Source organism: Macrobrachium nipponense, chromosome 42 (genome assembly GCF_015104395.2).
Source record: "Macrobrachium nipponense isolate FS-2020 chromosome 42, ASM1510439v2, whole genome shotgun sequence".
Taxonomy (NCBI): Eukaryota; Metazoa; Arthropoda; class Malacostraca; order Decapoda; family Palaemonidae; genus Macrobrachium; species Macrobrachium nipponense.
In genome coordinates, this window is record NC_061103.1 from 34,439,719 (window position 1) to 34,456,052 (window position 16,334).

Below are 16,334 nucleotides of genomic sequence, written 5' to 3' on the forward strand. Positions count from 1 at the left end.
TGACGTATTTAATATTTTTTGCGTTAAAGAGACTTAGCATGTAAGATATGATGTATTTTATTTAATATGTTTACGTTAAAGAGACTTAGAATATAAGATATGGTGTATTTTATTTTATTTGTTATGTTAAAGAGACTTAGAATATAAGATATGGTGTATTTTATTTTATTTGTTATGTTAAAGAGACTTAGAATATAAGATATGGTGTATTTTATTTTATTTGTTATGTTAAAGAGACTTAGAATATAAGATATGGTGTATTTTATTTAACTTTTTTTACGTTAAAGACTTAGAATATAAGATATGATGCATTTAATTTTTTTACTTTAAAGAGACTTAGCATATAAGATATGATGTATTTTATTTTATTTTTTTACGTTAAAGAGACTTACAATATAAGATATAGGCCAAAGACCAAGCGCCAGAACCCATGCGGTCATTCAGCGCTGACAGGGAAATTGGTAATAAAAAGGTCTGAAAGGTGTAACAGGCGGAAACCACGCTGTTACACTATGGATGGAAGAAAGGGAATATGAACGGAGGTACAGTAAAATGAACGAAAAGTGGTTGCAGCTAGGGGCCGAGGGGACGCTGTAAGGAACCTTGAGCAATGCCTACTGTGCACCCTATGGGGAGTTTACTTTAAAGGGCGATGGGATGTTATACTCTGAATTCCAAAGGAAGCAACTGCTCAGTTACAATAAAATGACACCTTTTCCAGTGCTCCAATATAAACGGAAAAATGAGAATGGAAAATGCATATCCGTTACAACAATTACGATAAATGCATTCTTAGCTGCACTAGGATAGATTAGAGGCAATCTCCCAACAAACAAAAAACATCCTTAGATTGAGAAGGATATATTTGAGAGTCTCAGAACTAAAAATCATTACTGCCTTCCTTCTTCTACGTGAAGAGATTCAGGCACCTTAACCTTTTCAAATTTCAATGACGTAAAAGTCATTATATCTCTGTCCCGATACCAAAGGGCCTCTTGGCTTTTACAGGAAACTCAAGTGACGGGCCTCCTCAACTAAAATCTGGTCCTAGGGTCTTCAGCAGAGACCCCTTCAGTAGGTCACTGGCCTTCGGGTTTCCCTGGGAAGTCCCAGAAGAGGCCCTCTGAGTTCTGACAGACTTTCTCCGGAATTTCTACATGTTTGCCTCTAAATATTAAAACCTTATTAAGTACTATGATAAACAGTAGAGGTCTCAGCGATGATCCTTGGTGGACACCAACATCTATTTAAATTTTTTTCATAAACCTGCACTGTCCTCAGTCTTTCTGTTTTTTTTTTTTTTGTTTGTTTGGTGTTTTTACGTTGCATTGAACCAGTGGTTATTCAGCAACGAGACCAACGGCTTTACGTGACTTCCGAACCACGTCAAGAGTGAACTTCTATCACCAGAAATACACATCTCTCATCCCACAGAGGAATGCCCGAGAATCGAACTCGCGGCCACCAAGGTGGCAGGTCAAGACCATACCGATCACGCCACTGAGGCGCTAGACCGAGTCTTTCTGATACCCTCTGCCTTTGCCCTGCCCATCTACTCATTTGTATCGATTACTCTGTCATGTACCTTTTCAAGACCAATAATTCCTTAATGCAATTCCTTTTCCTTTACAAAGTATTTCCAGTGCAGTTGCCTCTTTAAGAAAGCTGTTTCTGTTGCTGATCTCCCTGCCATGTGACCCCTCTGACAATCATTAACTTTTTTTAATTTTCAACTTCCTGTCGCTTTGTCACTCCACAAAAGGAAATCTAATTAGCAAGACATGCTGAGACTAATAAATCATTAATGTTAAACATTTTTGAAGCCACGCTTGCCTTCATGCCATTTTGTTACTCCAAAGAGGATATCTTATTACCACAACTTGCTCAGACACAGCTTAGTCGGGGTAGCCATAACTTTTAAAGTTTTTCACAAGAAAATTACTAATCAATTACAACTCCGTAACGGAACGATCTTCATTCGAAAACTGATGAAAAATGTATTAAAGTCACTCAGTGATACAGAAGTTACAGATTTCTAAAAGAATTTCATGCCATCCTACTATCATCTTACATTTAAAGGGGGTGGAAAACAGTGCCCTCAAGCAAGACTAGTTAAAACTTACCGGCAGACACAGCGTAGAAAGACACCATTAGGAAAAGAGCGAGGAATGCCGTTCGTCCGCCCATTTTGTTCTGAAAGTAAAAGAAAAAAATATTTTTTATTTCATGAATGAGCGCGTATATTTCACCTAAGATCTTAATACTCTGAGTTAAAATAATATGTATTTTATGAATAAAAGCGTATATTTCACCTAAGATCTTAATACTCTTGAGTAAAAATAATATGTATTTTATGAATAAAAGCGTATATTTCACCTAAGATCTTAATACTCTAAATAAAAATATGTATTTTATGAAAAAACGTGTATATTTCCCCTAAGATCTTAATACTCTAAAAGTAAAAAAAAAAATCTATTTCATGAATGAGCGCGAATATTTCACCTAAGACCTTAATACTCTGAGAGTAAAAATAATATATATTTTATGAATAAACGTGTGTATATTTCACCTAAGATCTCAATACTCTGAGGGTAAAAATAATACGTATTTTATAAATGAATGAGCGCGAATATTTCACCTAAGATCTTAATACTCTGAAAGTAAAAATAATTTGTATTTTATGAATAATCGTGTGTCTATTTCACCTAAGATCTCAATACTTTGAAATTAAAAATAATATGTATTTTATGAATAATCGTGTGTCTATTTCACCTAAGATCTCAATACTTTGAAAGAATAAATATGTATCTTATGAATAAACGTGTGTATATTTCACCTAAGATCTCAATACTCTGAAAGTAAAAAATACGTATTTCGCGAATGAACGTGTGTATATTTCACCTATAAGACTTAATACTCTGAGAGTAAAAATAATATGTATTTTATGAATAAACATGTGTGTATTTTTCACCTATGATGCTCAGTACTCTGAAAGTAAAAATGCGTATTTCGCGAATGAACGTGTACATTTCACCTAAGACCTTAATACTATGTTAATTTTCTTGAACAATTCACGCTGATCACTCCTCTGTACAGGTGAGCAAAGCAGATGGCAATTCTATATAAACAGGAGTTCAAGTTCCATACTTGACTTAGCATTCACAGACAAATATTACAGTGACAATCTATATCTACAATAATAAAACTCAGGCGGATCTCGTTTGTCCCCCCCAGGTGATAGTAGAGGAGATAATGACACAGCCACCCACCCCTGCAAACCTGTTTGTCCGCCCGGGTGGAAAGGGCGGAGTAGGTAGGGGATCGGGATGGTAGGGGAGACACAGTAGCGCCGAGTTCCAGCGCGCGCCAACAAGCTCGTATATAAATGATGATTACCCAACCATGGGATAAGTAATTACATTAAGCTGTAATGTTGTACAAACAAAAGGTAATAATACATGACTACTTGAAAAGAGTTCCATCAAAGTCTCTTTTACTCTCTTGATGTATTTTTGGTTAATTCCCGAACCACCATTAGAATAGAATAGAATATAGAAGAATCTATTCTAAAGCCCAAGTGCTGGGATCTATGACGTCATTCAGCGCTGAGACGGAAACTGACGGTAAAAACTATCTGAAAGGCGTAACAGGAGGACGAAGAATCAACTGTCAGGAGAGGGGTAAGGAAAGTTAGATGGAAGAAAGCGAATATGAACGGAGGTCCAGCAAAAGGAATGGAAGGGGTTGTAGCTACGGGCTGAAGAAGGGACGCTGCAAACAACCTTTAATATATATATACATCACATCGGTGTCCGGACCCCCTAAAACCCCCCTCGCCCCCCTTAGCAGTAAGTAAACAACAGTTGACAGTCGAACCTTACTGTCCTTCATATACTACACAAGAGGTCACGTATAAACAATTATATCATTTCCTGCCATTACAAAGCGCGCCAGAGAGAGAGAGAGAGAGAGAGAGAGAGAGAGAGAGAGAGAGAGAGAGAGAGAGAGAGATGAATCACAAGTATATCATATTTGTTAAGATATGGATTCATGCGTTATATCGATATGACCTGTCACTTTCTCATTTCGCTCCCATTTAGCGAAAGTATCAAAACAGTCATAGCATTAGTAAAAAGTAAAGTATTTCTGCAGATTTCAAAAGAATGAGAGAGAGAGAGAGAGAGAGAGAGAGAGAGAGAGAGAGAGAGAGAGAGAGAGAGAGTCCTATGTCTCACTGGAAAGTAAGATGGAAGATGAATATGAAAGGAGGTAGAGTAAAAGGAACGAAAGGGGTTGCAGCCAGAGGCCTAAAGGGACGCCGCAATGAATCTTAAGTAATATCTACATTGCAGCGCGTGAGGCGCACTGACGGTACGACCCTCATTAACTACGATAATTAGTTAATAAGGCGACGTCAAGGCCTCCACCTCTCACTACAGCGCTGTTTTAATTATCCTCGAATTTCCATTCATTCCTTAACTTCGTCAACTCATTAGGACCTTTCTTCATCCTCATCAAGGCTCATCATACTTATCCAGACTCGCCCCCCCCCCCGCCCCCCCTTTATCACCACCCCACCCCCACCCCTCTACTTCAATTCAGATCCTTTGCGAAATATCCTTCCTAGGGTTGTACGTTATAATGATTCTCCTACGTGTTTTCGTCGTACTCGCGTAACAGTTCCCACAGACCCGCCCCCCCCCCCCCCCCCCCCCCTTCCCTATATTTCAACTAAGATCCTTTGCGAAATATCCCTAGGGTTATACGTCATAAGGAAGAAACAGAAATAGCTTCACTTTAACGCTATAGTAGATTCACATCAACCGTGCATTTGATGTCTAGGCCCGTCCCTTACGACGCTCCTGATTGGCTGTTGACAGCGTCAATGACAGGGCTGGAAACGCTCAGTCTCTCTCGAGGGTTCATATGGGTAGGATCTATGTTCCACCTCTCCTGAGGGATGCTTTTGAAAGACGTATCCCTCAGGAGACGTGAAAGATAGATCCTACCCATGTGAACTCTCGAGAGAGACTGAGAGTTTCCAGCCCTGTCACTGGCTTATCAGCAGCCAATCAGGAGCGTCATAAGGGACTGGCCTAGCATCAAATGCACGGTTGATGCGAATCTACTCTACCCATTGTTTCTGTTGTCAAGGGCGAAATACAAACCGTTTCAAGGTCCACAATGAAAGGAAGGTCATGGCAAATGAAGGAGAAAAAACATTATTGTTAGAACTGTAACGATTACGTGGGAAGCCGTTTTCAAATAAGTATTAAAAATCACGTTATATTTCATCAGTTCAGAATAAATCCATAAATCCACAATTCTCTCTCTCTCTCTCTCTCTCTCTCTCTCTCCTCTCTCTCTCTCTCAGATGTTACAGAATCCATTCGTCAAGGGCAACTCTTAGTAAGTTAAAAATAATGAAAGACACACACACACACACAAAAAAGGCGAAAGCCGACCTAGAGATAATCACGTATATAGCCCAGCGTCTCATTCACAAAAGGTTCCAACTTGAGAGCTGTTGAGCCTTCCAACACAGCACAGATAACATTCTTTCAGCGCACAACAGTGTCCAGACATTATTGTATCTTTTACATACTTTCTGCCCGTACTTCTCATACTGTCTATATCTTAAGAAGCCTTCTTTGACGTCGCAACCATTTTCAATGCGTACTGTCATTCGTATACCAGCTGTCTGTAGTCTGGATTACATCGTATTCATTCTGGTACGGATACCTACTTAGACTTTATGCCTATGTTTACGCCGCATACTTATACTACAATACGTGTATAACTCCATATTGCTAAAAGTATCATATATTACTTGCATAGTTCTGTATAATCTCCATATTGCCTTATATAAGTCATCATACTTATTACTTACATACGTCTGTATAATCTCCATTTTGCCTTATATAAGTCATCATACTTATTACTTACATACGTCTGTATAATCTCCACTTTGCCTTATATAAGTCATCATACTTATTACTTACAATGCGTCTGTATAATCTCCATTTTGCCTTGTATAAGAGTCACTCTAAATATATCAAATTACATTTTGTCGTTTTCGTCACCTCGTCGAATATAATATGGGTGTCGTATGTCGAAGTGACCAAATGAGTTTTATCACAGACTTTATATACTGCATGGGATACGAATAACTTTAGGAACGCGGAGAGACTTTAGTAAATTTGCTAATGTGACTTTGTGAGTCAGACACACTATTGCATTACCTACTGAAAAAGTGAGAGAGAGAGAGAGAGAGAGAGAGAGAGAGAGAGAGAGAGAGAGAGAGAGAGAGAGAGAGAGAGAGACTTGAAGCAAATTGAAAGAGAGGGGGAAACAATGGAGCACAACCACTTGTTCTCTTTCAATACCACTCAAGGCTTTAGTCAATCAAGACACGTAATCCGAAAGTAATTCCTCCAAAAGTCACCTTTGGCCAGAAGGACTTCAATGATAGGCCGCCTTGAAAAAAAAAAAAAAAAAAAAAAAAAACTTTTCTTTTCACAATGGGAAACCTTCGCACCTAGATAGACGCCGTGACATCACAGTTTCTTGTTGACGAAAAAAAAAAAAAAACTTCCTTTTCCTTCCATTTCTCGGCTTTGGTTCGTGTGCTTGCATGCACTAGACACCGGCAGTGAATCGAATCTTCTGGAAGGTTTGCTTGTTTATTTCTATCCGTTAATTTTAAAAACTCTTTTAAATTTAAAATTCCTCGAGTAACCAAATGATTTGTACTTGCATTATTCACAGGCACAATTCTGCTTTCAAGCAATCCATGCGATGGTGGGACATATATTTCACACAAAAAAATTAAGCACCATAACCTCTGCTTTCAAGCAATAAATATGACGATGGGACATGTATCACACATATACGCACACAATCTAGTAAGCAATACAGTAAGGAATGTAACGTACACATTGGTAGAACAGTCTTCAGAAGATTAATACAGTCTACAAGCATTCACTACGGGCATGTAAAACAAAAATATCATTTTTATGCAGATCATACATGAGGTCACTTGGATATTGTCCAAGAATCATACGTATGTATATGAAGCTATACGTATATGAATTTATATTCGAAATAAAATCTTATTATTAGTAATATTATTATTATTATTTTTTCTATTACAGTCCTCCAATCCGACTGGGTGGTATTATAGTAGGGGGGGGGGGGGGGATGGTTCCGGGTTGCATCCTGCCTCCTTAGGAGTCATCACTTTTCTTACTATGTGCGCCGTTTCTAGGACCACACTCTTCTGCATGAGTCCTGGAGCTACTTCAGCCTCTAGTTTTTCCAGATTCCTTTATTATTATTATTATTATTTTATTATTATTATTATTATTATTATTATTTTATTATTATTTGCTGGAAGAAGGCCCTTCATTAATACAGGTTTTATTGAAAATAATGGCTATTTCAGCCGCCAGTTTATTTTGTATAGAAGTTTCTCTATTCTTCTCATTACTGACTTTTCTTCTGTGCTCATGTTGGCTATTAAAACGCCAAATGGGGGATTCCTGTCAAAAACGTAGTATTTGTCAAATTGTATAATATACTCAATTTGACAAATACCACGGTTTTTGACATGAATCCCTTATTTGGCGTTTTAATGGCCAACATGAGTATATAAGAAAAGTCAGTAATGAGAAGAATAAACTTCTATACAAAATAAACGCGGAAGAAATAGCCGTTATTATTATTATTATTATTATTATTATTATTATATTATTATTATTATTATTATTATTATTATTATTATTATTATTATTATTTATTTTATTATTATTATAAGAAGTTTCAAGATTTGCCATTCTCAGTCCTCTCCGTATATGCAAATGCTATTTGATGAGGATTCTTTGTTGGTCTAACAAAAGCGACTTAAGGATCTGGAAGGATGCACTTGTCTTTGTTTGCTTGCTTGCTTTCTAACAGAGGATTCACCCTTGATTCGGCTGATGACTGTACGGAAGGACACGTGACATATATCGGGATGATTTAGTTTTTATGTAGAGCTAAATTAACTATTGAATAATCTACTTAGCTGTTACTGACACGAGTAAAATAACAATTAATATACTCTACACCGTACAAACGTTCAAATTACATCCACCGTATATTACCTAAAAAGCGGACCAAACATTTGAATTACAACCTGAACATATTACCTAAACAACTAAGCAATTGTCTGAATTACAACCCGAACATATTAAATAAAAGTCGGAGCAAATGTTTGAATTACAACCTGAGCATATTACCTAAATAACTAAGCGAATGTTTGAATTACAACATAAACATATAACATCAAAGTCGGACCAAGTGTTTGAATTACAACCTGAGAATATTACCTACAAGATGGACCAAACGTCTGAATGACACCCCGAACATAACATTACCTGAAAGACGGACAAAAACACCGAAAGCTGTAATCCCAGAGGAGCAGTTCCAACCACGACGAAAGATATACTACTACAAGAGTCTTCAACACTTTCATTCACCTATTTATACCCTTCGCGTCAAAACTCTTTCTCCTCCTTCACTGGTGGGGAAACTCCCTCGAGAGAGAGAGAGAGAGAGAGAGAGAGAGAGAGAGAGAGAGAGAGAGAGAGAGAGAGAGAGAGAATTCTTATTGAAGGCAAAAGTGACCTAGTCACGCATTAGAGTCTGACGTCACCGGTGTTCCCCGTAGGTCGGGTTTTACCTACTGTTCAGTTTGAGGAAACGTATGGCCTGAAAATGTTGGCGGAGCAGAGCCTGGATTGCTAAATGTTACTATCTTTCACACTGAGCAGACGTATTGAGACAGATGAATATATTTTTTTATCATTACTCAGGATATAAACCCCAATTCATACGTAACAAGACGACAAAGGTCATTGACTCGAAATTCAAGCTTCCAACGGATATGGTGTTCAATTGAAAGTGACGGAAGACAATAGGAATAAAGTGACGGAAGACAACAGAAGCATGGAGAAGACATCAGTTATTAGAACATAAAAAAGACAAATTAACGAATTAATAGATGAATAAATAAAAATATAAAATGACTCATTCAAATATACTAGGTGAATTATTTTTAGGGTATTAATGCATTATGAACCACTTTATAAGTAAGACGAACACCTGGATGACATTACTTTATAAGTAAGACGAACACCTGGCACGAAAGGTGCACTCAATACACACGGAGCCAAAGTGTCAGTATCAGATACAAAAAAGTAAACAAACGACTTATACAACTGTCTTCGAATACAAAACAAAACCACAGCCATGACAGGAATAACAGACATATGTTCATCAACTCGTAAGGTAATCCATTAACTTGTGGATATGAATGTACTTAGAGAGAGAGAGAGAGAGAGAGGAGAGACTAAGAGATGAGCAGAGAGAGAGAGAGAGAGAGAGAGAGAGACTGTTTGATTATTCTCACTTTCGTGTTTCGCTATCTTTGCTTTTTTTTATGTCAATTTGTATTCTGAGTGAGGCCAGAAGTTGTGGGAATTCTCTCTCTCTCTCTCCTTGTTGTGTCCCATAGAATACGATGGATTGGTTGAGATAAACTCACTGGATATTTAATACATATGAATGTACTTGGAGACAGAGAGAGAGAGAGAGAGAGAGAGAGAGAGAGAGAGAGAGAGAGAGAGAGAGAGAGAGAGAGAGAGAGAGAGAGAGAGAATGTGGGCGTGAGTCCAGGTCTTGAAAACTTTTCCTAAAGTACAAACATCATTTGCACTCCACGTAACACCACCAGTCTTTTCAATATTCTCTTAACAGTTCAGGTCAGCTAAAGGGCCAATAACCGGCTTGACCCGGAACTGATGATAAAAGTATTGCCTGTTCATCAGACCATTTTTGTTGTTCAGACTTTATACGGGAGAAAGAAACGAAGAAGTTAAAATCGGTTTATACAAAACTAATGAAGTAGCTATAAAGTCTTACAATAAGCCTCTTGAAGACGGCCATGGATTCTCAATGATGGCCGCTTATCTTCACAACTGTGTATGTAAAACATATAAATTCACACATACATACATACATTACACACACACACGCACACACACACACACACACACACACACACACACATCATATATATATATATATATATATATATATATATATATATATATATATATATATAGTTATATATATAGTATAATATCAGAGAGAGAGAGATTTATATACATTATAATATAATATTAAATAAATTACATATATATATATATATATATATATATATATATATATATATATATATATATATATAGAGAGAGAGAGAGAGAGAGAGAGATGAGGAGAGAGAGAGAGAGGGCGAGAGGAGAGAGAGAGAGCTGGCGAAAATGTTACAATTTTCATTTTACTTCTCTCAAAAATAAATGCTGTTGCTATCGCATACAATTTCTAACCAATCACTTTCAGCGAGTTCACACTACAGGTGTTTATAACAACACGAAGAATAATTGCTATTGCTATACAAACACCCCGGACCACCTTAGTGTTTTACGCACTGCATCATAAAAATCTGGCGACGGAAGAACCTCACTCCCTTCTGTATCATTACGCGTATCAGGCGTTCGCCAATTCGAAGGGGCTGAACATTTAGCAAAACTCGCTGTCGCACAACCTTGTCCGAGATCGTGGTCTGCGTGCTTGGATGCACAATGCTTCCCTTTACTTCTTTACTTCCCCTTTCTTCACAAAGTAGTTGAATCTAATGTATGTGTGAGTGAAAGAGAAGAAAGAGAAACGAAGAAGTACTGCGAGGCCTTTCGACTCAATGTCCTTTACTTAGCAGACACAGAGTCGTAAGGCCTCGCAGTACTACTCCTATGTTTCACTGTCCTTCGTGGCCTTTGCCTTTATTTATATAATTCATCACGTTCCAAATTTTCGCGATATATATATATATATATATATATATATATATATATATATATATATATATATATATATATATATACACTTCAACCAAGGAGTCGGCACAACTCGCTCAATACAGCTATTAAATATCAAGTGAGCACATTTTCTCAACCAACCCATCGTGTTCTATGGAACGCAATAGAGAGAGAGAGAGAGAGAGAGAGAGAGAGAGAGAGAGAATTCCCACAATTCTGGTTTCACTCAAGATACAAATTGACATCAGGAGAAAAAAATAGCGAAACACGAAAGTGAGAAGAATCAAACAAAATCATTCTCTCTCTCTCTCTCTCTCTCTCTCTCTCTCTCTCTCTCTCTCTCTCTCTCTCTGCCCACGCTGTAGTCGCATCCAGCAGCGGTATAGCATTCCGGCGGAAATGTCTTCGTCAACCGCTTCGCTATGCTCTGTAGGGGCAGAGGACCATATGCTATACTGGTAAAAAAATAGAACAAACGTGATGAAAAATTCCCGGGAACTTCTACCGTGTATATTCCTACAGAAAACGTACGACTGCAAAGAAAAATATGATTATGACGCAAGTCATTCGTCTTGCCAGCTTGGTTGAATAATAATGACTCTACCTTTGGCTATTTGTCTCTTGAATGCTACAAATACAGTACAAAATTAATTGGAAAATAACCCTCTGAAAATATTGCATCTTCGGCACACCTGCTTTCCACAAAAGCAAGAGAATTTAACCTAATAATAACAATTATATATTGATTCTGACTTGACAACTACGTATAGAAATGACGTATATATACTTCAGTTATGTAAGTATATAGGTATACGTCTTCTTCAGATAATTTCACCATCAGTACAGATGCTTTTCACAAAAACAGAAGGACTCTACCCAATAATAGGATTAACTATACATTTATTGCCATCTGACAATCGTAACAATTAAGTTTCTACTTCAGTCTTGAAATGGAGAAACTAATCTACAGTTATGTAAGGGAATAAATATATTTCAAAATAAATCTGCCCAGGGCGCTTGCGGGAATCTGTTAAGACTGAAAATGGGAGTCGAACAGATTCCCGAAAGCTGTCCGGATAGAATTATCTTTAAATATATTTGTACCCAATATATATATAATATATATAGATATGAGATATATATATATATATAGTATATATATATATATCTATATATATCTAGATATATTAGTATAGATATAGATTAGTATATATATATCGATATATATATATATATATCTATAATATATATATATATATATATATATATATATAGGATATATATATATGGTATATATATATGTATATATATATATATAGAGAGAGAGAGAGGAGAGAGAGAGACGAGAGAGAGAGAGAGCAGAGAGAGAGAGAGAGAGAGAGAGAGAGAGCCTTCAAAGACAAAGTCCTTTTATCAATATGCAGAAAAATCCCAACCTGGGAATGAATACTCAACCTACGACCTTTTTAGTAAACACATCATGACTCAACCGCAGGTATTCAACTTCTGAATTCCCCAAGTCACGCGTAGAAGCCGCAGGCAAAGTGAAGAATTTTTCCGCCTTTGTTACCTGTTCACTGGCTTCTTCTAAGACGGATGTCATTTTGTCTGCAGTTCGGGATGCTGATGCAATTCTATCGGAATATAAAACTTATTCTATCGGAATATAAAACTTACTCTATCGGAATATAAAACTTATTCTATCGGAATATAAAACTAAATTCTATCGGAATATAAAACTTATTCTATCGGAATATAAAACTTATTCTATCGGAATATAAAACTTATTCTATCGGAATATAAAACTTATTCTATCGGAATATAAAACTTATTCTATCGGAATATAAAACTTATTCTATCGGAATATAAAACTTATTCTATCGGAATATAAAACTTATTCTATCGGAATATATAAAACTCTATCGGAAATAATAAAACTTATTCATCGGAATATAAAATAAATTCTACAGAATATAAAAACTTTATTCTATTCGGAATATAAAAAACTATATCGGAATATAAAAACAAATTCTACGGAATTATAAAACTTATTCTATCGGAATATAAAACTATTCTATCGGAATATAAACAAACTATCGGATATAAAAAACTTATTCTATCGGAATATAAAACTATTCTATCGGAATATCATTCTATCGGAAATATAAAAACTTATTCTATCGAATATAAAAATTAATATCGGAATATAAAACTTATTCTATCGGATATAAAACTTATTCTATCGGAATATAGAACTTATTCTATCGGAATATAAAACTTATTCTATCGGAATATAAAACTTATTCTATCGGATATAAAACTTATTCTATCGGAATATAAAACTTACTCTATCGGAATATAAAACTTCTACCAGAAATTAAAAACTTATACTATCGAATATAAAAACTTATACATCGGAACTTATTAAACCTTATTCTATCGGAATATAAAACTTATTCTACGGAATTATAAAATAAAATATTCTATCGAATAAAATTAAAAACTTATCTATCGGAAATAAAACTTATTCTACGGAATATAAAAACTTTTATTCTAGGCGGTAAATAAAACCTCCTCATCGGAATATAAAACTTATTCTATCGGAATATAAAACTTATTCTATCGGAATATAAAACTTATTCTATCGGAATATAAAACTTAGGCCAAACGCCAAGCACTGGGATCTATGAGCCTATGAGGTCATTCAGCGCTGAAATGGAAATTGACAGTAAAAGGTTTGAAAGGTGTAACAGGAGGAAAACTTCAAAGCAGTTGCACTATGAATCAAGTGTTAGGGGAGGGTGGAATGTAAGATGAAGAAAGAGAGTATGAAAGGAGGTAGAGTAAAAGGAAGGAAAGTGGTTCCAGCTAGGGGCCGGAGGCACGCTGCAAAGAACCTCAATTAATGCCTACAGTGCACTGCATGAGGCCCACTGACGGCACTAAACCCCTAAGGGGCGGACAATCTGAACGGAGGTATAGCAAAAGGAACGAAAGGGGTTGCAGCCAAGGCCCTAAGGGACGCTGCAACGAGCCTTATGTAATGCCTACGGCGCACGGGGATGTTGCCTTTAGCGAAATTGATGTTGTAGCTTCGGGAAAAATCACTGAAGCTGATGCGCATGATGTTGTTGGATGTTGGTGATGCAGTTAACGATGTTGCCGTCTGTCGTCGATTTGTTGACCACAGCAGTGAAATTGCCAATTTCTGGGATGTTTGCCATTCGACCTCTACTCTCGTTCACCTTCTGCCTCATTGCGTTTATGGTGGGAACCGAATGCCATCCATTGTAACTGTCAGGAAGCAATTACAGCCACTCGCGTATGAAGGCCGACGGCGATGCTGTTAGAGATTTACCTGGTTTACCGCCAGCACAGGCTCTTGCTCATGAAGCCGCCCGCAAGCCGACGGCGAGTATACGCTCGTTAGATCTCTATATATCTCTGTAGATCTCTATATCTCTGGTCTCCCAATCAGTGCTAAGAAGGGGGGCTCTGGATTACAAGAACCAAGAACAACCCCGTTTCTAAAATAGGGTGCTTAAATTCAAGCACTTCTCTTCTAAAAGGGTGGCTCTGGAATACAAGCAAATCTTCTATAAAGGGGGCTCTAAAATACAAGCATTTCTTTTTCTATAAAGGGGGCTCTGGGATACAGGCACCTCTCTTCTATAAAGGGGACTCTGGGATACAAGCACCTCTCTTCTATAAAGGGGACTCTGGGATACAACCACCTCTCTTCTATAAAGGGGCTCTGGGATACAACCACCTCTCTTCTATAAAGGGGCTCCGGGATATAACCACCTCTCTTCTATAAAGGGGCTCTGGGATACAACCACCTCTCTTCTATAAAGGGGCTCTGGGATACAACCACCTCTCTTCTATAAAGGGGCTCTGGGATACAACCACCTCTCTTCTATAAAGGGGCTCTGGGATACAATCACCTCTATACAAAAAGTACAAGCACCCCAAATCTAACACAGGGGGCTCTGAAATACAAGCAACTCTTTTTAGAGAAAGGGGAGGGGGGGGGTGGCTCTGGAACACAAGCACCTCTATTTCTGTAATGGGGCATCTGGAATGGAACACAAGCATCTCTATATTAAAAGTACAATACCCATTTTCTAAAAGGGGCTAAAAAGGGGCTCTGCAGCACAGACATCTCTTTCTAAAAAGGGGCTCTGGAATATGGGCATCTCTTTTCTATAAAAAAAAAACAAGGCATGATCCGACCTCTAACTTACTCGAGGCGCATGTTAAGATCTACGGTCACATAGAGCGTTGCTTCACCGACGAAAATTAGAATAAATACGCTATATTTTATTAGAAATATTTGCTCTGTACTGTTTAACTTGCATATTATTTATTTCTTACATTTTCATTCTATTAAATAAATCATAGACATCCTAACCTAAAGTTATTCTGTCTTTAACTCAACGCTTTTCCATAGACCTTTCCTCCCCCTTAACAACAACAAGGTAGTTTGTAGGCTTACTCCCCGAGTTAGCGAAACGGAACTGAATCTCACAAATGAAAACATAAATAACACGATGTCATTCGCTTCATATTTTCCATCCCAATTTAACATGATGGAATTTGCATGGAAAACTCACTAATTTACTAAGACTCTTAAACAGTTGTCAACAGTTATCGAGGGTGTATCGACATACTGTCACCGTCAGTGCAATTTTTATTTATATATTTTTTTTTATCTCAAAATCTAGGCTTCAAATTCCTCCTCCTTTGAGCCGAATATTCAAACGTCTGTTTTATCTAAACTGAAATTCAATTTAAAATTCGGTCTGAGAGTTAAATTACAGTTTCGCCATTGTGAACTGATCAGGGTAAAAGCCGAGATGATGAATGACGTAAAAATAAGAATGAATGACGTGAAATAAGAACGAACGACGTAAAAATAAGAATGAATGACGTAAAAATAAGAATGAATTACATAATAATAAGAATGAATGACGTTAAAATAAGAACGAACGACGTAAAAATAAGAATGAATGAAGTGGAAAAAAGAATGAATGACGTAAAAATAAGAATGAATGACGTGGAAATAAGAACGAACGACGTAAAAATTAAAGAATGAGAAGTAAAAAAGAAATGAATTAACGTAAAAATAAGAATGAATGACGTGGAAATAAGAACGAACCGACGTAGAACGAAGACGTGGAAATAAAAAAGAATGAACGAAAAACGTAAAAAATAAGAAGGAACGACGTGTGGAATAAGACGGGAAAAACCGACGTGGAACATAAGAAACGAATGACGTCAAAATAAGAACGAATGACGTAAAAATAAGAACAAACGACGCAAAAATATGAAAAGATATCATGAACAATAAAAAAAAAAACAGAAGTTGACGATGATTAAGGAAAAGGAACCAGATTCAATGGTACATTGTCCTTG

At 36.8% G+C, this 16,334-nt stretch overlaps 1 protein-coding gene across 4 annotated transcripts in view; it reads right to left on the minus strand.

The window, feature by feature from the left end:
* The window catches only part of LOC135213077 (uncharacterized), a 62,182-nt gene that overhangs the window by 24,076 nt on the left and 21,772 nt on the right, over nucleotides 1-16,334 (minus strand). For 3 of the 4 annotated variants that reach the window (XM_064246935.1, XM_064246932.1, XM_064246933.1), the window contains exon 2: nucleotides 2,124-2,193. In XM_064246935.1, coding sequence (XP_064103005.1) covers nucleotides 2,124-2,193 — 70 coding nt within the window. Of the gene's footprint in view, nucleotides 1-2,123; nucleotides 2,194-8,417; nucleotides 8,469-16,334 lie in introns of those variants that run through there. The other variant, XM_064246934.1, reaches the window with a different exon arrangement.